Raw genomic sequence first — 27,368 nt, forward strand, 5'->3', positions numbered from 1 at the left:
CCTAACATCTCCTTTTGTGTTCCACGAAAAAATCCAAAAACTAAAAACTAAACCCATGGCCTACTAACTCTGCCGCTACCTTTGTTAATTTTTAAATCACATTTGATCAAACAATGGAGATTTTTATCCAACAATGCGGTAGATTGCTTCCACACTACGTCCTTAGGGTGATGTGTCAGCGATTACTGTGTGTGATCTTTTTATGTAGTGTTTCAAATAATTTCATCATGCAGCCAAAAAGTTTTGCCTGGTATGCAACAGCAGGGCAGTAATTTGTACGTGTATGGATTCCAATTATGAAGTTGTTGCTGCCTATGGGCCTCAATCGCTTATTACAATATGCATAAAAAAGCATAGAAACACTTCAAAATGTAAAGTGTTTTTGTTTTTTCTCTTTATCTGTTTTACTGTCACTTTCTCTTTCTCATACATAGACTCACACAATTGCTGATATCAATGGGACAACTCATTTACTTTAGACGTACTTTGTGAATGTGTTGCAAATGGTTCCAAAGTGGTGTCCAAGCAATTGCAAGCTTGATGCTCCCCACAAACTGATGGGTGGAAAGGAGCACATCTTGGTGGGAAGACTTAAGAAAAAACAAAGCTTTGATGTTTTAAAATGCAATCTGGGGTTAGTGGGACTATGCCATAAAAAAACATGAGAATGACTCAATTGTTTGTTGCTACAATTTATTATGAGAGGACAAGCATGGTCTAATTTTGCTGTTAACTCTTCACAACCCCAAGTTTCTTATTAGAAAACTTCATATAGTTGGATTTGATTATTTAGTTGCATTTAGCCATTCATATTTGCTGTTGTGTGATTTAAAATGGGAATATTCAATTTGACACATACGAAAACAAGGCTGTGAGGAATAGCAGTACAATGCATTCAATGTTTCGTTCGTTTGTTTACTTGGGCATTGACTGATAAAGAAGGCTATCAACAAATATTTTATAGCTTCTGGGGGAATTCTCTAAGAATTAATTGTGGCCAGTAAAAGCGATGGTCACTTGCATACCAGCACTGTCTGCGCTGGTATAGTGCCCGGTTCACTAAAGGAATCACATCAGGCAACAATGCAAACACAGCCACAAAATCGCTGCTGAATGCACTTTGCATGCGCAATTCCAATCTTGTGTGCCGATTCTTAGCGCTATATTGCAGAGGATGCTGCAGACTACTGTAATCTGACACACCTGAGATAGCACACACACATCTCCGAGATGTCTGTTTAAGATTGTTTCATCTTTCACCTCTCAGATGTCAGTAATATCTTTGAGACGTTTATTATTTAGACTGTTGTACATCTTTTTAAGATGTTTAGCAGATGTTAATTCGATTGTGATGCTTTCCAGATGAAAAGATCTACAACAGACAGACATGTGCTATCTGGGGAATCATCTCTTTAACATGGCGAAAGCACGCTTGACTACTGCAGATCTGGATATATGCCAGGACACAATGCTCTTCTCTGTCATTTGATCATTATTTGACGAATTACTGCTGATATGATCGATAGAAAATGTACACAAACATCTCACCAAACAAAGCCTTCTTTTATCTGCCGGGAATAGCACAACGTAATTGTAGCAGGCAATTTTCGTTAATGAAGCGCATTTTATAATTAACCTAATTTACATAGTAAGGAGGTGTTTAAGAAATGACAAGGACTTAATTTAAATACTCAAGATGCAGCGTAATTTCAGCGATGATTGCGGCTGCTTTAACTAGGTTGCGGGTGGTTAGTGAATACGATGCAGGATATTGCACCGAAATACCATGTGCAATAGTGGCGCAACTATTTAGTAAATTCGCAGCTCGCACCACTAGTGGCACCAAATGGAATTGCAAAAATAGGAACCAAGTTTCAAACAAGTTTCTGAACACTCCCACTGTCTTCAATCAGCTAAAAATGTAGGCCCCAAAACTTGCCATTGGTTGAGTCAATGCTGCTATGTTTGCTCAACAAAAAAAAATGAAAAAAATAAATGTTTTTATAGTGCTACAATGTTTACAGTCTTTGGGGAAATCAATTTACGAATGGCTTTTATAACATTGAAAAAAAATGCACATGTCATTTTTAAGAAATATATATATACAGTGAGGAAAATAAGTATTTGAACACCCTGCTATTTTGCAAGTTCTCCCACTTAGAAATCATGGAGGGGTCTGAAATTGTCATCGTAGGTGCATGTCCACTGTGAGAGACATAATCTAAAAAAAAAAAATCCAGAAATCACAATGTATGATTTTTTAACTATTTATTTGTATGATACAGCTGCAAATAAGTATTTGAACACCTGAGAAGATCAGTGTTAATATTTGGTACAGTAGCCTTTGTTTGCAATTACAGAGGTCAAACGTTTCCTGTAGTTTTTCACCAGGTTTGCACACACTGCAGGAGGGATTTTGGCCCACTCCTCCACACAGATCTTCTATAGATCAGTCAGGTTTCTGGGCTGTCGCTGAGAAACACGGAGTTTGAGCTCCCTCCAAAGATTCTCTATTGGGTTTAGGTCTGGAGACTGGCTAGGCCACGCCAGAACCTTGATATGCTTCTTACAGAGCCACTCCTTGGTTATCCTGGCTGTGTGCTTCGGGTCATTGTCATGTTGGAAGACCCAGCCTCGACCCATCTTCAATGCTGTAACTGAGGGAAGGAGGTTGTTCCCCAAAATCTCGCAATACATGGCCCCAGTCATCCTCTCCTTAATACAGTGCAGTCAGCCCTGTCCCATGTGCAGAAAAACACCCCCAAAGCATGATGCTACCACCCCCATGCTTCACAATAGGGATGGTGTTCTTGGGATGGTACTCATCATTCTTCTTCCTCCAAACACGGTTAGTGGAATTATGACCAAAAAGTTCTATTTTGGTCTCATCTGACCACATGACTTTCTCCCATGACTCCTCTGGATCATCCAAATGGTCATTGGCAAACTTAAGACGGGCCTTGACATGTGCTGGTTTAAGCAGAGGAAACTTCCGTGCCATGCATGATTTCAAACCATGGCGTCTTAGTGTATTACCAACGGTAACCTTGGAAGCGGTGGTCCCAGCTCTTTTCAGGTCATTGACCAGCTCCTCCCGTGTAGTTCTGGGCTGATTTCTCACCTTTCTTAGGATCATTGAGACCCCACGAGGTGAGATCTTGCATGGAGCCCCAGTCCGAGGGAGATTGACAGTCATGTTTAGCTTCTTCCATTTTCTAATGATTGCTCCAACAGTGGACCTTTTTCACCAAGCTGCTTGGCAATTTCCCGTAGCCCTTTCCAGCCTCGTGGAGGTGTACAATTTTGTCTCTAGTGTCTTTGGACAGCTCTTTGGTCTTGGCCATGTTAGTAGTTGGATTCTTACTGATTGTATGGGGTGGACAGGTGTCTTTATGCAGCTAACGACCTCAAACAGGTGCATCTAATTTAGGATAATAAATGGAGTGGAGGTGGACATTTTAAAGGCAGACTAACAGGTCTTTGAGGGTCAGAATTCTAGCTGATAGACAGGTGTTCAAATACTTATTTGCAGCTGTATCATACAAATAAATAGTTAAAAAATCATACATTGTGATTTCTGGATTTTTTTTTTATATTATGTCTCTCACAGTGGACATGCACCTACGATGGCAATTTCAGACCCCTCCATGATTTCCAAGTGGGAGAACTTGCAAAATAGCAGGGTGTTCAAATACTTATTTTCCTCACTGTATATATATAGAGAGTGAAGAATGTTAAGCCAGTATGTTTCAGAACAATAGAACAACGGGAAAGAGAGACTGACAACTTGAAGGGAAGTGACTAGCTTGCTAGTCTCTTTTACACATATAAAAGTGTGTTCCCCGTAGTGCAGTTTGATTGTCGGAAGTGAGACAAGTTTGCCCGCCAATGCTGAGACTGGCTTTACAGCAAATACATTTAACAGTTTGCATTGTTAATGTTAAAAAACGAATGAATTTGTTTGGCCTTTGTTTGGTTATTAGGTGTAGAAGTGCGTATGTATACAGTACCTGTATTTACATGTTTTTATTAGGGATGTGCAAACCAACATATTTTCATATTTTCAACTACTCGGTGGGTTGCCTGAATGATTAGTGTACAAATCGGTCTTAAGGAAGACTTGTATAATTGGACTGGTTTCCAGGTCATTTGACCCATAAGTCATATTCTTGTGTTCAAAAACAACAGAACAGGGTTGTGTTATCGAGATGTGTTATTAAAAGACTATATTCAACTTAACATAATAGACTTAAAATGCTACGCTTGTGGCGGGATGGAAAACAAAAAATGTGCAAGACATGACGCAAAAGCTATAGACGCCCGTTTACTGCTGTAACGGCAGTGCTTTAAAGGTGATGAATTTAAAAATTATTCAGAGAGGGTTTTACTGTGTAAACTATATAACAGTTAAAACAAAGCATGCTGTCACTATACTAAAGCAAAAAAAGCAAAAAAATAAAAATATCTATATATATATATATATATATATATATATATATATATATATATATATATATATATATATATATATATATATATATATATATAAAAGTGACTAATCGGTTGTCTTTAACCTTACAAAAATAGAGAGTTCGTGGCAAATTTGCTGCAAATTCACCACTGATAATTTTCTCAGCAAATTCTCCATTGTTGCCAAAGGTTTGCCAGAGGTTCACTACTACCAATGAAGAGCTGAAAACATCTGGCAAACATTTTGCACGTGAATCACAATTCTATTTGCATTTGCAACTTTGGACTGCATGTGGACTGAAAAAGTAGGGATATTTAAAGGAATATTACAGGTTCAATACAAGTTAAGCTCAACCAACAGCATTTGTGGCATAATGTAGATTACCACAAAAATTAGTTTGGACTCATCCTTCCTTTTGTTTAAAAAAAAAAGCACAAATCTGGGCTTCAGTGAGGCACTTACAATAGAAGTGAATGGGGCCAATTGTTGGAGGGTTTAAACAAAGAAATGTGAAGCTTATAATTTTTTTTAAGTACTTGCAGTAATTATAAATTCTTGTGTATTATTTTAACTGTAAAATTGTTTAAATTGCCATTTTTACAGTTGTTTTAGAATTTTCTGTTGTTTGCTGACATTAGAACGACATGTAACGAAGTTGTAAAAATGGTTATAACTTTACACTGAAAAGATTAGTAAGTGATTTTATCACACTAAAATAATTTTTACATGCATATCCTTTATGTCTTGTGGTTATACTTTTGAAACAGTGAGTATTTTAATGTAAAAAAATTGCCCCCCATTTACTTCCATTATAAGTGCCCCACTAGAAGAAAGATTTTTGCTTTTTTTTTTTAAGAAATGGAGGGACAAGGGGGCCAGGGTAGCTCAGCAAGTAAAAACACAGACTATCACACCTGGAGTCGCAAGTTCGAATCCACGGCATGCTGAGTGACTCCAGTCAGGGTTCCTAAGCAACCAATTGGCCCGGTTGCTAGGGTAAGTAGAGTCATGTTGGGTTATCCACCTTATGGTCGATATAACGTGGTTCGCTCTCTCGGTAGGGCACATTAAAGGGGTGCTTTAAAGGGGATTGTGCGTGGATGCCGCAGAAAATAGTGATTTGCCTAAATACAGAACCCCTAAGGACAGGGAGGGGATTTATTTTCTAATAAAATGTTTGCATGCCCTATGAATAAGTTTTGCATTCCATCGCTATAAATTTACCATGTTTTACTACAGTAACCATATTTTAAACATAATATTTGTAGTGAAACCATAGTGATAATACAGGAAAATGAAAAGTATGTTAATAATATTCATGATTTTGAGGTTATAATGGTTTTATGATACAAATACCACAATTTAACTGTGGTTTTGCTATGGTAATATTGTAGATGGTAGTAACCATAGTTTTTGCAGAAATATTTTTTCTATAGTTATATTGAAGTAAATATGACTGTTGTAGGCTAACCATTTTTGTTTTTGGCGGAAACCATGGTTTTAATACAGTATACTGTATCCATGGTCATTCTTATGGTTACTATGGTTTAACTGCCAATGCCACAAAATTATGATTTTTATTACAATAGTATTTGTTTTCCTGTATTATTACTATGAATATCAAGGTTTAAAATATGGTTACTGTAGTACAGTAAGCAATCAATTGCAAGGGAATGCAAACTATTTGGAGGGGATGCAAAACATATTTAGAGGAAACACAAAACTTATTGTGAGAGAACACAAACTATTTTGAGGAAACACAGACTATTGAGAGGGAACGCAAACTATTGCGAGGGAACACAGACTATTGAGAGGGAACGCAAACTATTGCGAGGGAACACAGACTATTGAGAGGGAACGCAAACTATTGCGAGGGAACACAGACTATTGCGAGGGAACAGACTATTGCGAGGGAACGCAAACTATTATGAGGAAATGCAAAACTTATTGAGAGGAAACACAAACTATTGCAAGGAAACAGAAAACTTATTGCGAGGGAACGCAAACTATTTTGAGGAAACACAAAACTTATTGCAATGGAACACCATCTATTGCGAGGGAACACAGACTATTTTGAGGAAACACAAAACTTATTGCAAGGAAACGTAAAACTTATTGCGAGGGAACGCAAACTACTGCGAGGGAACACAGACTATTGAAGGGATGCAAAACGTATCGAGGAGAAACGCAAACTATTGCGAGGAAACACAAAAATTTTCAGAGGGAACGCAAACTATTGCGAGAAAACGCAGAACTTATTGAGAGGGAACACAGACTAATGCGAGAAAACGCAAAACTTATTGCGAGGGAACGCAAACTATTGCGAGGGAACACAAATCTTATTGAGAGGAAACTCAAAACTTATTCAGAGGGAACACAAATCTTATTGAGAGGAAACACAAAACTTATTCAGAGGGAACACAAATCTTATTGAGAGGAAACACAAAACTTATTGCGAGGGAACGCAAATCTTATTGAGAGGAAACACAAAACTTATTGCGAGGGAACGCAAATCTTATTGAGAGGAAACACAAAACTTATTGCGAGGGAACGCAAATCTTATTGAGAGGAAACACAAAACTTATTGCGAGGGAACGCAAATCTTATTGAGAGGAAACTCAAAACGTATTCAGAGGGAACGCAAACTATTGCGAGGAAACGCAAACTATTGCGAGGGAATGCAAATCTTATTGAGAGGAAACACAAAACTTATTGCGAGAGAATGCAAATCTTATTGAGAGGAAACACAAAACTTATTGCAGATGGAACGCAAACTATTGCGAGGAAACGCAAAATTTATGCGAGGGAACACAAAATCTTATTGAAAGGAAACACAAAACTTATTGCAATGGAACGCAAACTATTGCGAGGAAACGCAAAATTTATGCGAGGGAACACAAAATATTGCGAGGAAACGCAAACTATTGCGAGGAAACACAGAACTTATTGAAAGGGAACGCAAACTATTGCGAGGAAACACCGAACTTATTGAAAGGGAACGCAAACTATTGCGAGGAAACACAGAACTTATTGAAAGGGAACGCAAACTATTGCGAGGAAACACCGAACTTATTGAAAGGGAACGCAAACTATTGCGAGGAAACACCGAACTTATTGAAAGGGAACGCAAACTATTGCGAGGAAACACAAAACTTATTGAAAGGGAACGCAGACTATTTTTAGGAAACGCAAAACTTATTGTGAGGGAACACAAACTATTGCGAGGGAATGCAAAATGTATTGAGAGGCAAGATTTTTCAGAAAAATAATTACCGCCCTTTCCTCTAAGGGGCTCCTTATCTGAATGACTAGTCTATTAATCATTTTTTAAGGATGTCTTGTATAATTAAGCTAGTTTCGGGAAAGTTTCTAAGGGGCCGTTTATGTAAGTTGCACTATTGCTTTTAAAAAACAGTAAGACAGAATGGAACAGAATGCAGGGATCTCAATTCTGTTAGACAAAAAAGTTTAACTATTTAACTTGACATGGCATCTTAAAACTGCAACACTTATGTCAGGATGCTTAAAAATAGCACAAAAAACAACACTACAGCTAAAAATGACCATTTGCAATGGTATAGCGGCATATAATAGGGATTCATTTAGAGACGAAACTTTGCCGAGAGATTTTTACTGTGAAAACTGTCTAATAGCTAAAACACAGTATGCTTAATAAAGTTCTGCTGCTAAATATATAACCATTTTAATTTATAAATGTTTGAAAAAAATCAATATAAACATTACACCAGATGAGTTGGCCATCATGACCCATCACTACTTCCTTCAAAGTCTACATTTATGTGTTACCAGGGTGGAAGGTTATGTAATCGTGCATATAAGGGCTTGTTTTTATGAATTCATATTTCTGTCTGGATGTCCCAGGGACCTGAAATTTCTCTTCTTTGTTCTCCACCACTGTTTGTTTCCTCTCTCCAGTGTCTCTCTGTCAGGGCTAGTCAGGACTTATTTCAGGTGGCTAAGTCTTAGAAGTCTCAGACAGGGACTGATCTATGGACTTGCTCTAACACACACACAGTCACACACACACTCACACATGTACAGAGAACCACGCACAAGCACTGAGTGTAAAGCGGACTGGACAGACTCTCCCATGTTAGAAAATAGACTGTCTGTATTTAGCCTGTCTGCAGGGACTCCTTGAGGCACCTCTGGCCCTGTCATTGTAAGGGGCGCACAGACTTTGTGCTGGCACGTTTTTTCTGATCTGCAGAGTGGTGATGCTTGATGGGAACACGTGAAACTGCATTGGGGTCTATAAAAGCTGGGACATCTTCAATTTCTTTGATTTAATCCAGGAAATAAATGATATTTAGTCTTTTGAAAATTTTTAACACAAAAAGAAGCTAAAAACATAAATAAAAGATGCACTATTTCTGTGTCTGCTCAAACTTGTGACATTGACCACGTCAGCTCCCTGCACACACAGTCAGATTTTCTTTCCTGAATTGAATGCCTTGCTTATGCAGTTTTGTCAAGATTACCTGGCCACAGTTAGTTGTAACAAGAACTTGTTTGTTTTCTTCAAATGACATTGGCCCCCTACAGAAATCAACCACTATTGAATTCAAACCCAACATCTGTCCAAATCATTAAAAGTCTATTTTCCTCTTTGTCACGCAGGCTGCGCGTTCCTCACCTACTGCGCCCGCGAGTCGGCCATCAAAGCCCAGAACGCTCTCCATGAACAGAAGACGCTGCCGGGGGTAAGTCTGCTGCCAGCCTGTCGCCTAAACTCTTTAAGAGGGCCACTGTGCCAGTCAAAGCTGAAGCCGTATGTCGATAACCTTGCCTTTTAAGATCAGGCTTTGAGGCGTTTCATGGTACTTCTCCCCAGGGGTATTCACCAACATTGATCTGATGCTTTCAGCGCAAGACTCTGGGATGCAGTTATAGCAAATGTCAATTCATTTGTTCTCTCACTTTTTTTCCAAACTGCTCCATTTACGCAAAAAGCCGGCGAGTCATTGTTGCCCAGTTGCACAAAAGTGTTCCGGGCGCACAAAAATAAACATAGCAGGGTGCAGTGAGTGTTTCCATTGAGGCAATGAAAATGGCCATCAAAAGCGACGACATTCAAAGCACTTAAGTGCACGACTATAGGCTGTGTGACGGTACACAGCCATATTAGAAATGTTATGACACTTATAACATCAGTTGCTATGCTGCCAGACAAACCTTTCCATAAAGCAGACTTGCAGGAGACTGAGATGCACCGAGAGCAACATGTTTTCATTAAGGATGCAAAAAAGCCACGGCAACATTGCATATTGGTAATGGTTTCACTCTTGCTTTTATCCCCTCAAACATAAAAAACTTGAAAGCTGTTTTTAACTTTTTTTTTAAGAACATTTGAATTATGACTTTATATGAGGATCACGCTGTTCTGTGAGAGAATGCCAGGAAATGTGTCTGTGAATTATTTTCTTTTTCCTTTTTTTTTGGCAGCGCTTTGGAAATAAGTTATTCTTCTACAATACTCGGTGATTCTCATGAAACCTGTGAATGTCCTTGTTCTATTTAACTCCAAAATCAAAAGAAACAAATAACAAAATTAGAATTTGCTTATTAAAATGTGACCTATTTTTTACGTTGTGGCATTATTTTCATGACAGTTGGCTACGTACACATTAATACGGTGTGGCAGGGCGGAGTGCGAGACCGGGTGTGTAGGATCACGACCCGGCCCCGCCCTCCGCCCTGCCACATACGGATACAATTGAAAATGGCATTATCATTTACTAAACGTGTTTTCCAAAAGTTGCTCATCCACACTTAAAACGTCTGAAAATGCTTAAATCTCCTTACTGCTCATGCTAAAAATTAGCCTTCCACGTATGGTCTCAAACGCAATAGTCTTAGTGTTCCGTTGCCGGACAGCAGTTCCGAACTTCCTGTCTCCTTTGAAGGAATGCAATGTGAAGGTTGTACAAACGAACATTTATCTTTAACAATGCTATCAAAATGAAAAGCAGGCACAACAATGCCGCTACAACATGGTCCGCCATCTTGAATGTTTTGGGTTGAATGGATCACAAGACTGCATCACATGACAATAAATATGTCATTGTTTTCAGAAGCTGTGTTTCCATGAAAATGTTTATAATTTTTAAAGCACATTTCTGAAAATTAGACTAAAGAAAATGCAAAACATTGCACGTTTCAATGAACTATACTCTATGGGGAGAGTTATATTTGCTGTAAAAACCAATTGTACATTATATTATTAAATGCTGCCAGGAGACGTAGTAGAATAGGTGCAATAGTTCACATAATGAAGGCTCAAATGGCTATTCACATTCACCGAGAGCCTCCATATACCTGGGAGATCATACCAGTTCTGGAACGATCAGTGGGTGAAGCACTTTCGGCCAAACCAGGGCTAAGAATTTAAGAATCATGTGCTATGTTCGGGACACTCAAATCGAGAGTTCATGGCAAACTTTTCTTGGCAAATAGCTTCACAAATTGTCCATTGTTTGCCGGAGGTTCACTCTTCACTCTGGCGAATATCTTCAAACTTCTAGCAAACATTTGAGGCGTATCAAAAGCTCATTTGCATGTAATAATAAAGAGGGGCAAATTTGCGGCAAGTTTGCAGCTAATATCGATTTCGAGAAAGCCGGAAAACGTATCTGTTAGATTTGACAGATCAGACTGCTAGCACTAGCTAGCTCTGCTAAATATCGCTAAAAGATAATATAGAGTAAAATTAGCCTTCAAGTTCAAAGCTAGCTAGGTTTGGGTACTGTTGCTAGTAACACAGCTAGTTATAATAATCAATTAAATGAAAGTAGGACACAAATGATGTATATTATAATGTTATGAGTTAATAACATACTTGTAATAAAATGTTCACTGCAAATGTTGAGTTGGAAATTATCTTCTCATTCCTGTCAGCTCTGTTGACTTAATCCGATAAATGTGAAGACCTTGTTTTATGTAATTGCGATTTTCTTTTTACAACCAACAGTGTAGCACGACATTTCATTTAACTTAATTAGACAATTTAAAGGTAACATCTAATTTAAAGGTAATCATTGTAGTACTCCCTTGTTAGTGCCTTTCATTTTAATTGAGAAAATCATTATTCAACAGAATTGTTTATATTGTAATCGAGTAAAAACATAACATGTTACAATAATGGGAATTCCCATTGAAAATAATGGGTATAGTAACAGTCAAATGTTCGGACGCATTACTGTAATTAAAATTGGGTGTTAAAATGGCTAAAGTGTCCTGAATTATGTCACAATGCAAAAAAATCGTAATTGTCCTTATTAAGGCTTAATATCATATATCATATTTTTTCCAATAAGTTATTTTGGGTTAAATATGACAAGGACAATTTCAGAGCAGGATTTGGGACAATCACCCCACTTCAAAATTCTAGAGATCACTGATTTAAAGTAGATATATTATTTTCACAGACAGAGATGTCTACAGATGTAGCTACTTAAAAATGTATGCAAAAATAGTATGAAATATTCAAATGAGTAGCCCATGACAAGTGGTATCCGATGTTCGATTTAGTACCACATTGGGTTTAGGGCAAATTTGTCAAACACACACCCACACACACTTTTACCCCCATGAGAACATTTGTGTTTAAAAGAAAAAAAGGGTGGGGGGCACTCAGAATCTGACACGTCATCCAGCCCTGTTGAGAATTCATCACAACTTCCCTTTCTCACCAAGGGGTGAGAGAAACACACACACGCACATGCACACACACTTGCTACATATGTGATATTCTTGCATCAGCTTCACTTACTGGTATTGTCTTCCCCTGAGACAACTGCGGATAAGGCAGTAGGCATTTGTCGAGACTGCGGGAACGAGAGGCCAGTGTTATTAAATGGATGTTTTCCGCACATACCCTTCTTTCTCTGTGTACTGCTGTTAAAAGCATAGTTTTCTTATTCCAAAGAAATGGGAATTCTCATTTACTCACCCTCATGATATTCCAAACCAATATGACTTTCTTTCGAGGGACATAAAAGGACATTATGACAGAACGTCCATTTTTGGGTGAAATATCCTTTAAATTCCAAACGGCCTAGTACCCCTAAATCTTATCCCAGAAAACCCTGCTGCGGTTTGCTTACGGTAAGTAGATATATACCAGTTGTTTGTTTGCTAAATCCCACTTGATATGCAGATTGCCAGAGGCTACGAGGTAATTCATGTAAACTAGGATTCCCCTGGAGAGGTCTATAAGTTATTTATGGTTATGTTTTTTCCTTAACCCTTGTCTGACTGTCCCTCTTTGGAAAACCTTGGCGGAATTCGATCAATCAGGTTTTTGCCTGCGTAATACACAATCCTATTATATGCGCCTTAAAGACAGTTTTACACGGCTGTCTGCTCAGATGGTAGAACACCTATCAAAATGTAATTTTTCAAGTCAGTATGAAACTAAGTTCACAACCCATTTTACTTTCGTAGTGTGATATATTTCCAATAGAAGCAACATAAATAACTTGATATCACCAATCAGGAATTCATCTAACTATTCAACTAGTTCAGTTAAGGCAGTGGTTCCCAACCCTGTTCCTAGAGCCCCTCCAACACTGCACATTAGTATATCTCCTTTTTCTGACACACCTAATTCAGATCTTGGATTAACGAGCTGATGAGTTGAATCAGGTGTGTTCGATAAGGGAGATTTCCAAAATGTGTAGTGATTGGGGGCCTCCAGGAACAGGGTTGAGAACCAATGAGTTAAGACATTGGAGGTTTGGAGGGTTAAAGGTTCAGTACAAGTTAAGCTCAATCGACAGCATTTGTGGCATAATGTTGATTACCACTAAATTAATTTCAACTTGTTCCTTCGTTTCTAAAATAAACAAAGCAAAACATTGAGTTACATTGAGACGCTTAACAGTGGAAGTGAATGGGGCCAATTTGTAAACGTTAAAATACTCATGTTTCAAAAGTTTAGCTACAAGACATAAACAATATGCGTGTTAACATGAATTTAGTGCGATTAAATCACTTACTAACCTTTTCTATGTAAGGTTATATCCAACTTTACAATTTAGATTATGACCTAATGCCGTTAACCATAAAATGTCTTTAAACCTTCCAAAAAGTTGCCCCATCCACTTCTATTGAACGTACCGTATAATTTTTTTTATGGTAGTTAACATTTTGCCACAAATGCTCAGCATTTCAAACTATGACTCTTGATCGCGAGCCCATATGAGTGTGTTTGTTGCATGCACTTGACTGCTTTGTAATACTCTTTTAGTACATTCAATGCAGAATATTTGGTGTATCTGGCCTTTAGTAGTCAGAAAATATGCGCTTTTTAATGTCAAGGAGCAACTTGTGTCTGGTTCGTAGAATTCACGATAATAGAATCCATTCACATCTAGTTATCCAAGCTTGTTATTATAAAATATCATAGAGGGAATGCAGCGTTAATCTGCAGCTAATCGAGTACACCCTCGCGTTTCAAGCAACGCTTTTAATGGAACATCCCCAGAGCGTATCCCACATGCTACATCAAACGACGTATATCCTCCCTGTTTAATTCCAGCTGGGATTTCATAGAGCCATCAGGTTCAACGTTCTGCTAAGAATCACATTGACATGAGGGCACATGTGAGCCCCATTATAGGAGTGGCCATGTCGTTTTGAGGACACCCTCAGGCCGAGGAGGAGCAGTTGGAGGAAGTTGAATGCGAGGAAGGCGTTCTGACAGCTGTCCGCCTCAATAGCACGCTTTCCCATCAGTGACCTCTATGGAACATCAGATCCTTAATGTGCGAAATGTGGCGATAACATCATCGTGTATACATGGCAGCTTGTCATGATCGTCTAGGGCTAACGGCAGTGATCTGTGTGTTTTTGTGCGTAGGGGGTTGGATAAAGCTGATTCAGTTTTTATGCAAACTATTCTTTTTACACTGAATCAAATAAGCTTAACACATCAGTTTACTATAATATCCTGAGTTCTTTATCTTGCTTGATTTTAGCTTTTAAATGGTTTCTTATTTTCCAACTTTCTACAGACAGCATTAAATGGTAATTTAATTGTGGTCAGTCATTATATTGATGGAAAGTGGTGACAAGGATAGAGTAACTACAACGCAAATTCATTTCAGTGTTATTTTAAATATTTATTTATATAAATCAGGCGGCTGAGTTTCCAAGCAACTGCTGAGAGAAGATGATTCATAACTGAAAATTGAATTTGGTACATTACTGCAGCTAACCGTTTTTAGAATCCATCTAAATTGCTTTTAATTCACAGATTCAAGTTGCAAACAAGGAGACGGCGAAGATTCAAAATATATTAAAAGATCTAGATGGACAAATATGTGAAGATATTAATGGTATGCCTGCCAGGGCTGACTCAGGAGACAACGAAATACAAAATACTCTGTATGTTGAATGCTTAATCAGTAAAAAAACATTTGTCCATGTTCTATAAACCTCATTACAGTGTGAAATATAAATGCCATGCATAAATATGCAAATGCATATAGTATATAGGTTCATCTAGATTGGAACACAAAGTCAACATCACATTGGGTTATTACATTTCAGGAAAATTACATTTTGAAAATGTTGAACTTTAGTGCTCAAACATACATTTTAAATATTTATTTATGCCCACTTTACATGACAACAGGCATAAACAGTACAGATGGCATTATAGCCAAAAATAAATTGGTAATACTTTACCCCAAGGTTGAGTTAAATAACATTAGTTAACGCAGTAGTTAACATGAACTAGCAATGAACAATACTTTTAAAATTACATTTTATAAAACATTGACTGTAAAATCAATAATAAATGCTGTAAAAACTATTGTTCTTTGTTTGTTCATGATACCGAATGCTTTAACTAATGTTAATAATTAGAGCTTTATTATTCTATAGCATTACCATGATATCTTTAATGTATATAATAATAATAATTATTATTATTAAAGGTAGAATAAAAAAAATAAAATAATATATATATATATATATATATATATATATATATATATATATATATATATATATATATATATTGAATCTGAGAGAAAGCAGACTGTTTGTGGGCACACTCGTTAATGCTCACAGATGTGTGTACGCAAAAAGGCCTGCCATGTGCATCGAAAATACGATGGCTTGCCACGTTTCTGTGTGTGTGAGCTCATGGTATCCACAGGGCCTATCACCCCTGCTGGAACTGCAAAATCACCTGGTCCACCAGAGTCGACTCTTCCCCACAGCAAATCTGGTGTAATTTAAGGTGTGTGTTTTACACCTGGATCTGTTGCTTGTTATCACATTTTTCTCTAGCAAACCCGTAAATTGGCCAATTTGACACTTCTCAGTGAAAAAATAATAATTACCAGTGCACGCTCAATACACATTGATTTCCTTCCAGATGAAGGTCTGTTAAAGTGATAGTTCACCCAAAAATCTAAAAAAATAAAGTCAACAATGTGATTGCTAACAAGGCTCCATAGCTTTTAATAGGACTGAAAAATATAATGAACATCTTGGTGTTACCTTGAGTGTGAACACCAGGTATGCTGACAAAGCTATATTTTTTCCCTCTGACTAAATGCCTTGCTATACGGTTTACGACTGCTCGTATCAAACCCAAATCAAATAAATGAAGCTTAATTGGCATGAATACTATAAATAACTTTTTGCTGAACCTTTTTAACCCTTTAAGCTTGAAGGCCCACAGTGAAAAAATAATGATCAAAATTGTAATAATTAGTCTTGACCAATACAAAATAGGTATAATTTTAAAATGCAAGTAGGCATTATGACTAAAACAAAACAAGTGCTTTGAAATTTGCAGACAAATCAGAAGTGTTCCTTTTAGATAATTTATTAATAATTTTGCACTGCACATTTTATTGTAAACTGTAAAAACATCAAACTGATCAAATAGCCATGCATCATATGTCATTGGAAAGCTCTCAAAGAGTAGAATACAACCAGCCTATATAGCGAGTAATGGCTAAGTATATGTCTTTGACATACATATTACAGGTAAATAGGTGTTGCTTTTATGCCGCTGTAATGGGATTAATGGAAAGGAGGAGGTGAGAATTGGCTTGACAATATAGATAATAGTTTAATATAAAACTGAAACAAAAAGACAAACACACAAAGGTGTCAGACAGCTGTCCGTAAATCTCTCTCTCTGTCACACTGCAGCCTCCAGTCGGCCTTTATCCCTCTCTGAGGCTTGATTAGCCTGATTAGGGGCCAGGTGTGCGGAATCATGACCCAGTCATGCCCTCCGCCCTGCCACATTCCTCCCTCCCATTGGAGGCAGACCTCCGGCCCCTGGTAGACGGTACGCCCCGCTGCGTTTTTGGTGGACGGTAGGGCTCTTCCCCGCCCCTGGCAGCGGTAACCGAGTTTAAAGTGTTAAAGCTGAAATGTGTTATTATATAATATATACAAATAGAACATGTGGAGAGTATTTAGGAAACAAGTTTGAAAACATAATTTTGTACCTTTTAGCAAACAAGGCAAACAATGTGTGGTTTTTTGAATATTTGAAACGACCCGTTTTCAATACATCATTTTGAACTAGTTTCCCACTGTCTGCCTGCCTGTCTCTCTTTCTCGCTCTGTCTATTTGTCTTTTTCTCTGAAATACGCTGATACATTGACTTGACAATGAAGTGAGCCTGTGGATTGAAGATATTTGTGGCTGGGGGTTTGTGGTAATGCAGTTACATGGCCGGTGCTCTGTGATGAATAGAAAGTCTCCAGTGCAGTCATATGAGAATTCAGAGTGGAGCTGCATATATGAGTCTATGCTTCTCACTACATGAAGTTTTATAGCGTCACTTCACCTGTTATGGCTTTCCACCACCATGGCGAGATGCAGACGTTAGACTATGTGTGTGTGTGTCTGCGTGGGAGGGGGTGTTATGTACATAGTAAAAAGCCATTGCACTAGAGTGTTCCTCTGGGAATCCACTTCCAACAAGCCTGATGCAAGAGCGAGACAAGACCGAACATAAAAATACAAGGTCTAGCTTGATGCAAAATCTTTCTTTCTTTCTTTCTTTCTTGCTTTCTTTCTTTCTTTCACAAAAAAATGGCCTAACGTACAGAAAAATACAAAGAATACAATGCTTTCCATATAAAATGCTCTTAAACAGACACATTGGTCTCTTTAAGAACTGGTAGAGCCACAGTGGTACCACCACAGGACATTTTTGTAAGCTTCTTTCTTTACTGCTAGATTTGCCAGATGTTTCGCCAAACTCGCACTCTCACGAGGCTTTTGCTCTGTTTTTAAGGCATTTAGTGAAGTGCTGGCATTGCACTTTTCACCCTTCTTTGAGGAGCAACAACAAAACCAGCAAATAAACAATATAATAGCCTCCTTATCGGCACAGATTAAAAGGTTTTTCGTAATTGGTTATGATAAAAAAGAAAAATATCCAATTACCACAACTTTCTGTTTGAAATATGTTTCAGGTTGGGAGTAGAGAACAGAAATGGTCTAACCCTCTGTTTCACGTTTGAGCAAAATGTATTGTTTGCATTGAAATCGGGTCTGCTTCCTGTTCGAGCCCTAAATGGTTTTTTGGATCCCCGGGACTGCTGCCTGTTTCTGTCTTCCATTACAAATATGGCCCTCATAGTAATGGAAAAATGTCTCAAAAGCAAAATAATCCACCAAACGGGACTATTAGTTTGGCACTGTTCTGGCACAACTTCTTATTTTGTTGTCTGCACAGGTTGGTACCAAACATTTTTTATAATAATGCTTTTTATTTTGGTCTTTTTAGTCCATTTCAGGCTGTGGCTGGACAGGGAGCATGTGTCTGTGTAAAACCATGTTGTTGGGCATGTACCATGATAATATCATGGTATCTTTGAAGTACCTTGGATTACCTTGTAAGAGTACCATAGTGTAAAGAAGTTCAATGGAAAGGAGGAGGCGAGAACCGGCTTTTCAATAAAATTTATATTTTAATGAGAAACTTAAAAGACAAACACATACACATGACGGACATGTCCGTAAACGATCTCTCTCTCCTGCACAATCCTCCGCAGTCTGCCTTTAGCCCTCTCGAGGCGTGATTAGCCTGATAAGGGACCGGGTGTGTAGAATCACGACCACCAAATCCCCGACCACCAAACTTACTGTAACAGTGTAGTACTCCCCAAAAAACACTGTCAAATTTAAACAAGAGGGAAAAGGCCAAGGCGGCGTGGCAGTGAGAGAGAGAGAGAGGAGATAGAGATGAAAAAAAACCACTTACTCTCCAGTTCTCCGATACGCCGTTGCTTGTTCCTCGGCCACTCCTCCACCCTCTAACGGACTACAGCCGCGCCTCTCCGGGCGGATTGGAGGCAGTCCTCCATCTCCCGGTGGACAGAATGCCCTGCCGCGTTCTTGGGGAACAGAAGGGGTCTCCCCCACCCCTGGCAGCAGTTCTCCCACTCCAGGCGGTCGGCAGCGAGCCCCTCCCCGCTTTTGCGGTCGGCGGTCTCAGACCCTGCCGCTTTTCAGCGGCTGGTAGGGGACCCCTCCGCCCCTGGCAGCAGCCCTGACTGCTCCAGGCGGTCGGTTAGGAGCCCCTACTCCCCTTGTGGTCGGCGGCCATCCTCCGCTTCCAGGCGGCCGGGCTCCCCGTCCCCCGGCAGATGGCCACGGCTGCTCCGTTGGGGTGGACGGTAGTGGCGAGAACTCTACTACGGCGTGTCCCTCCTCCTTCCCGGATTTCGGCACCAGTGTAAAGCAGTTCTATGGAAAGGAGGAGGCGAGAACCGGCTTCTTAATATAAATAATAGTTTAATATAAAACTGAAACAAAAGACAGACCACACACAATAATGAACATGTCCGTAAACGATCTCTCTCTCGTCGCACCACCGTCTGCCATCGGCCTTTATCCCTCTTGGAGGCTTAATTAGCCTGCTAAGGGACCGTGTGTGTATAATCACAACCCGGCCCCGCCCTCTGCCCTGCCACACATGGTATATGAATTTGGTAATCATTTAATACCATGGTATATATCAAAGTACCATGGTATTACCATCTGATACCACTCCTATACCATGACACCACCATTTTACCTTTCTTTCTTTCGTTCTTTCTTTAACAAAAGTCCCAAAATATACTGTTGTTGTGCCATTTTTGTCATTTTACCATGGAAATACCATGTGTTTTGGACATGTGCCGTGGCTATACCATGGTATTCTGTGATGTACAAGAGAGTACATTGTAAATACAGTTTCTGTCTTCCATTACAAATATGATCACCATAGTAATGGAAAAATTCATTAAAAGCTAAATATTCCTGCAAACTGGGATTTTAGTTTGGCACTGTTCTGGCACAACCTTGTTTTACTGCCTGCACAGGTTGAAGGAAAATCAAATATTAATTCTTTTTATTTTGGTCTTTTTAGTCTATTTCAGGTTGTGGCTGGACAGGGAGCGGGTGCCTGTGGGATTGAGTCATGTGACAATGTGATCTGGGTTAGCCATGCAAAAGGAGTGTGTATATGTGTGTGTACACAGACCAGAGTTGTAGTGGTTGTACTTTTGGCACATTACTCTCTCTCGTGGGTCTTGTCTGGAGGAGTCTGGCTTCGGGACAGGAGGAATTAGGGCTGAACGAGGTCTTGGTGAAGACCCACATCTTCTGTCTGCCAATCTATCTTCCTGTCCCCTTAGCTGGTGTGTGAGTGCAGGTGCGGCCCAGTCGGCTCTTTGGAAGAGCGGAAAGGTGGGAGGGATGGGGGCAAGACAAATAGCGGCCAGTCCTTTTTTGAAGGCTTTTGGAAGCTGTAGACAGGATATGGGATAGACAAAGTGTCAGACAGAAGTGGGGTAATTTTTGGGGTAAGGTTTGGAAAAGGGCTGTATGGTATGGAGTTATTTGCCGAGCGAATGCATAAATTTGTCAGTTATTCAAGATTTTGCTAAACCATTTATATGGCGAGAAGATATAAAATAAATTATATGTTGAATGTATAAAAGTAATATTTAATAAATAAAATTCAGATTAGATGCATTTGAATCTGTTGTAAAATGGCTATGATAGATTCAAAATTTTCCATTACATGAATTAGGGTGTTAGTTAGTACTGTTGCCACATTATTTGTATAATGTTTGTCTCAATACATGCATTTGAGTTTTATGCTGCACATGTGATAACCAGAAACGCTATGCAGTTCAAACCGGTTGGTTACGAGCTTTGTTATTCGTTGTATTTTATTAGTACTTAAAATTTGCTATAAACCAATGTTGCCCCAAAGCTTGATAATGTTAATTATATTTCAGAGTGACTATTTGTTTTCAGATGTAACCCCAATAGCTTATTGGTAACATAGAAATAGACAACAAAGTGTGTTGAGTGTGTCGCTCCAATGGCGTGGAGCGTAACGTCGTGTGCCGATGTCTGTAGACTAGGGTTCAGTTCTGCATTCGGCGTATTATTTTTTACATTCAGTTTCTTGATTCCACACTTAATTTTTTCTTTATTACTATTTATAATAAATAAAAAATACTGCCTCTGTAAGTTTTTCTTTTGCGTCATTTTGCCGTTCGAGTTAATTATACCACTTATTTTCATCTGTACAAGGATACCAACATTATGTAGTAAGTTTATTCAGAATTCAGCCCCAGTTAAACTGTAAATAAAAACAAACACATCAGCATCTGTAGAACATTTGGAAATAAAGTGGAGCAAAGAGAACAAATCTTGCACAGACGGTATGTTCGTTATTTACACGCGTCGCAGGGCTCATTGTCTCAGTTCGCTCGGTTGCAGCGTTGCGCAATGCAATGTGACAAAAAGCAATAATGTTCCACACTATTGTGAACTATACTCACGCTATTGTAGGCTACTGTATAATGCTATGTAAGTTGAATAATAAACATTATCATGTAATCATGAAAGCTGCCGCCATATGCGACTGTATCGCCAATGATTTTACCTTTAAAACAAAATCGTAGTGATAAATATAAGTTATTTACCATGTAAAAAAATATATACAGTATAATATGTACAAATTACCAACAATGATCTTACAGGACATAGTGTCAGTCGCAGCCACAGCGCAAAATGTCTTATTGCGAATCTGCTGGATGAAATTTATTTTCTACGTGTATCCAAACAGACAATAAGATAAGCAAAGCTGGTCTCGAACCCACGATTAGATTATGTTGGTGCGTCTATCCTTATGAGGACTCTCCATAGACATAATCATTTTTATACTGTATGAACTATAGATTCTATCCCCTAAACCTAACCCTCACAAAAAACTTTCTGCATTTTTACATTTTTAATAAAACAGTTTAGTATGTTTTTAAAGCAATTTGAATTACGGCGAAACTAGAAATGTCCTCATAAACCACATTTATAGCATAATACCCTTGTAATGTCCTCGTAAACTATCCACACACACACACACACACACACACACACACACACACACACACACACACACACACACACACACACACACACACACACACACACACACACAGATATATGAATTGGGATAACACTTTTAGTCTAACACTGCAGACCAGCGGGTCAATTATAACACGTGTTAACGCCATTACAGTAATTAAGTGCATTGTTGTTGTTTTTTCATTAGTGCTAACAAATGAAATTATGAATGTTCACAACGTATTTTAATTTCTTCTGGTTGCTTACCCACTGTATTTCAAAAAGTGGTGGGGACAAACTTGGCTAAGGCAAAAAGTGGTAGGGATATTCATATTTTTATTAACAATAAATTAGACTTTTAATTTAACATTGGTGTCTTTTATCATATTGCTCTTGTCACAGTTTATTCATAGAATATTCAGCAGAAATTACTATCTCATGATACTGCTACCATAATATGAAATTATTACTCATACCATAACGTTTCTGTCTTACCACCCACCCCGAGTTTGGGAAAATTGAATGTTTTATAGGCTGGTGAATAACATAGCAGGTGTTATTGCTTTCGACATGTGCCCCTTTCCGACCATGGAGACGAGGCATTGAAAGATTCAAGGCTCCGCAGAGCTGCAAAGATGGGAAAGAATTAGAGAGATAAAGAATGCCAAACAAAAAGAAGCTTGGGTCTCACAGGAAATGGATACAGCAAAGATAGATAGAGCAATAAGGAGAGGTAGATTAGTGCTTGCTGGAGGGAACTAGTTGGAGGAGGCAGAAGGAGAGAGAGAGAGAGAGAGAGAGAGATCGGAAGAGGACACAGGGTCATGTCGACAGCTTGAAGCCATACTTTCAACGAGGTGCAAGAGCAGCAGTTCACGCTTAAAACTCTTTCGACCCCCCCCCCCCCATTTCTATCTCTCTCAATCCCTCCTTCCTGGCCTCATTTAAAAGGCAGATCTACCCTGCACACAGAAGGTAGGGCACCACATTTGTCTGTAGATACAAGCCCCCAACCTTATTCGCTGTGGGTAGTGTCATTACCTTTGATTGACAGGAGCCATGATAGGGGATTGTTCGTGATCCCTTCTCCTGCCCTACCCGGAGATTAGATTAGACTAGCAAGGCTTCCAGGACTCACGCAAGGAGCATGTGGGCCAGTGACCCTGAACATGGATGTAAGGAGAAAGTGGACCTTGGCATCTCCAGTGAGATAAATAATTTGCATTGGATGCTACGGGCAGCTGATTCATGCTGATCCACTATTTAAAGGTGCTGTGAGGAAGAAGACTGTTGTTGAAAAGTAATGACGCATGATAAAATAATGTCATCATTAGTGGATGCCTGTTGATTAATATTATGTGCGAATCGCAGTCCTGATAGCTGTTTTGTTGGATATTATTAAGTCCTGGTTCCCTGGAGAATATGTTCCTGTTGATCTTTTTGAGCTGGTTTAGGACGTGTCCCATATGGAAGTGTGGAAAGTGTGACCAGACATTTCTGTTCGCCTGGAAATGAAAATGAGTGTCCATTAGTTTTATGTAATAAAGGCCTATTCTCGATACTCAAGTTACTGTCCAGTGCTGAAATAGATTATTAAATCGGGACAGTGGTTCTGTCTTGGTGTGAGGCATGATACACTACTAAAATTATACATTTAAAGATAAACTAAACTTGCTGCACTTCTACTAGATACTCAAGAACATGGGCGCTGTCCGGTGCTGAAATTACTTATTTAACCTGTTGATACGCAGTTGCTCGCACTCGGGAGTGACGTCACACTGTTTACATTTAATATATAATTTACCGTCTATATATGTAATTAATGTTAACTAATTATACATCTTTTCAAAGGTCTAAGGGTTCAACATTGATATCCGATCTCTGTTTCACGATAGCAATGCTCCAGAAACAGCAATTTAGTTATTTGTGCCAGGAGTACAAATGAAAACATGCAATATCAAAACGGGACTTCATACATTTGTTATGAAAACGCGATCGCCAGATGAATCCAGTTCGCCACACTTGGGCCAGTTGTCCATGTCAAGCGTTCGTTGAACAACATCCAATAGCACTTTTTGTCCATTAAAGTGATAAATCTGAGATATAGTGATATATTCTCCATTGTTTACATGAGACCTCGCCTGAAAGAATTATCCTTCATCATCGTTCTTCAACAAACTATGCAATCTGAGCAGCATTCATGTTATAAAACTGTAAACTTCAGCTTCTCTAACTTTAACAAATAACAACATATATTAATTCTGAAACTTGGGAAATAAAGCCCAAAGTGTCTTCTTTCAAAAGATACTCAACTGTGTCAATACTCCAAAGGGTCCAGTGAATACAACCATTTAAGTTCAGGTATGTCATTTTCATGGTTTGTGCTCAAAAAGGGGGTGCGTGTCAACAGGTTAATCAGTACCTTTTGTCTAACTTGGTGTCATCCATGGGAAACTAATAAATAGGTCCCAAACAAATCGTGATTGATTCACATTGATTTTTCTACTTTTACGCCTCTCATCCACAATAGAAAGTAATTTTCCTCCACTGAAAACTGAGCATTTTGTAAATGCTCTCTCTTACCACTCACTTTGGAAAATGTATTAATTTGGAGTTTTCAAATAAAAATGAATTCTTTTGGACGTGGCCTTGGTTGTACCATTTTTAGTAATTTGTTTTAAGCTCAAGTGCTACATAGGGTACATAGAGATGTTTTGTTAACTATAACTAACTGTGAGTAGAAGTAACGCCCCATTTTGAAGTCGCTGCAACCCCCTTTTGGAGTAACCCCGCCCCTATCTGGAATAACCCCACCCTCTTTTGGAGATCCAACCCCCATTTGGAGATCTCCAGCCTGCAGCTATACCTACTTGTAATGGTAAACAATTACATTTAGAAAATTAATTGCAGCACTTCTACTGAATGGGACTGGTTGCTGTCCAGTGCTGAAATTGTTTTAGTAATTCTGGACGATGTTAGGCTTTATTCATGGTAAACTACTGAAATTGGAAAAAGCTACCAGTTATTATCACACCTTAATATTCAGGTATTTTAATTCAGAATCGAATTGGATGAAGAATCATAGAAAACCTACATTAATGATTTAAGTAATAGCCTTAAAAATCCACCATTTCAGATTGAAAAATTTTAATTCTAGTAAGTAACCACAACCGATATGTTGTAAAGAGCCTTCAAGTGTCACAAATGCTATTTGTTCGCCTTGCTGCTGGTAAGGGAGGGGTCCGTGCCATCAAGAGATCTTCTTGAAGCATATGTGCGGATGCCTCACAGCTTGGGCGATTCTGCCCGCGGTGTGTCGGGGAGGCAATTTAGAGCCAAACCACTCCTTGTGACGAGCCGATCAGCATCTTTGGAAGCCGCTCTCCATGTTGTCCACTCTCATTAAGGCAGCGTTAGAGAAAAGTCTGCTGTCCAAAGTCAGATAAAAATGAAATGGTGGTAATAGCGTTCTGGTTGAATATTTTTTCTTTGTCTTTGTCTGGAAAAAAAAATACAAATCTTCACAGCTGACTGCGGCCTTTGGTTGTGAACTGCAGCGAGAAGCATGCCAGGGCGACCAATCCATTATGGAACACCATGATGAACCAAAAGCCTCCCAGGGATAATCATTAAGATGTCAGCATGGCACTATACAGCACACTCCGGGCACGGAGCTGAATATTGCGTAGTCTTTGTAGGAAAGAAAAAGGAAAGCAATCTTGCTGCCCTGGTGCCTCAAGATAGCACATAAAGTTATGGTGATACATGTTTTTCATATAACAGGACCACATTGTCCACCATAGAGGGTCAATATATTAATTTAGAATGGCTAAGGGACCAATAAAATCCAGAACGCACCCTTTTGAAGTAATACTTCTATTATACATCTCTCTCCCCTGTGAGGTTATATGAGCTCCATATTGCATGCGTGTGTGTGTGTGTGTACATAGAGTATGTATGAATGAAGCTGAACTCTGTTGTGGGCTTGTGTGTGTGTGTGTGTGTGTGTGTGTGTGTGTGTGTACTTACTCTTCTTCTGAGTTGTGTGTGTTTGTGAGCTGAATTGAGTTGTAGCTCGTCGTCACCTCCCGCCGCTGGCTGACCAGTCGCCATGGCAACAGTGGAAAACTACATACCAGACCGATGCACAATCCACAATCCATTAGGTGAGAGAAGGGGAGAGAAGGGGAGGGCCGAGACAAGACAACACACATTTATTTACTGGGTTTATTTACACCTATTTTCCTTATTTATAATTTATGATGTATTGATCTGTGTCACTGTTGGGCAGAAGGAAGTCTTCCAGCAAGATATATACTAGCCTTTGTTCCCTTTCGATTAGAAAAAAGAAGGATTCAGTCACTAGTGTCAGCATACAGCAGGGTCCCCTCTTTGTGGTCCCACCTTGTGTCTTTATCACCCCCAAAATCTGTCTCCTCTTTTTGCCCTCGTTATTTTGTGGCACTACTAGCAGCCTTATCAGCTATTTACTTCTATGAAAAAATACTATGTTAATGTAATTTTGTTAATAAAAAATGTAATACCAATGTAATCATACCTGTACCTTATAAAACAATACTGGGGTGGTACAATGGGTATCTGAATGTAATACAGGGAACTTTGATATACAGTGTATACCGTGTTACTTAAATTGAAATGCCATGGTATTCCATTGAAATGGCACTCTAAGGTTTTTCCAAGCATACTAAAAAAACAATCCTTAAATGATCAATTTCTACATGATTTAACCCATAAAAATTACTTTATTTTTAAAATAAATTATTCAGGTTGATTTAGTCATGCTAAATATTATTTTTGACTTGAATTAAAGTAGTTATGTTAGATGTTACCACATGAAGCACATTTTAAGGTTACCTGACAAACGTTTTTTTTTTACATTGTGGTACCATGATACATAATAACATGGTAGTACCATTGTTCTTTTTGGTATGATATGTATTTTACCGTGTTATCACCGCAGTCTGATACCATCACTGTACCATGGTAACACTACAGTGCTTTTTATACCCACTTTATATTAGGTGTCTTTAATTACTATGTACTTGATAAAGTGTACTTACTACGTACACACAGTGTGTGTTGTTGCATTGCACTTACATTTAAAGTACCTGCATTTAATTACATCTGTAGTTATTCTGTTAACCTTACCCCTAACCCTAAACCTAACTGTGGAGGTGAGGGCAAACGTGTTTATTTTCTGTTAATAAAACGGCTATTCCAACTCAAGTATGTCACTTTTTTTATTAACAGAAAATAAACATGGCCACTTAAAGCGCAATGGTGAAGCTTCAATTTAAACATTCAAACGTTGAAATTTAAAATTTCACTTTAAAAGACCATGAACCCCACAGTTCACACATTCTACAGATCTCTATATCAGTTTATGGGCCGCTCGGTGTCTAATAATTCCACATTCATTGTACTTGTGTGGATACACAGTAGTGGCTCCTAAGGGTCAGCTTC

At 38.7% G+C, this 27,368-nt stretch overlaps 1 protein-coding gene across 2 annotated transcripts in view; it reads left to right on the plus strand.

The window, feature by feature from the left end:
- celf5a (cugbp, Elav-like family member 5a) overlaps positions 1–27,368 on the plus strand; it is a 275,280-nt gene that overhangs the window by 14,731 nt on the left and 233,181 nt on the right. For both annotated transcript variants that reach the window (XM_052123558.1, XM_052123559.1), the window contains exon 2: positions 9,113–9,195. In XM_052123558.1, coding sequence (XP_051979518.1) covers positions 9,113–9,195 — 83 coding nt within the window. The remainder of the gene's footprint in view (positions 1–9,112; positions 9,196–27,368) is intronic.

The sequence above is a fragment of the Xyrauchen texanus genome, chromosome 50 (genome assembly GCF_025860055.1).
Source record: "Xyrauchen texanus isolate HMW12.3.18 chromosome 50, RBS_HiC_50CHRs, whole genome shotgun sequence".
Lineage (NCBI taxonomy): Eukaryota > Metazoa > Chordata > Actinopteri > Cypriniformes > Catostomidae > Xyrauchen > Xyrauchen texanus.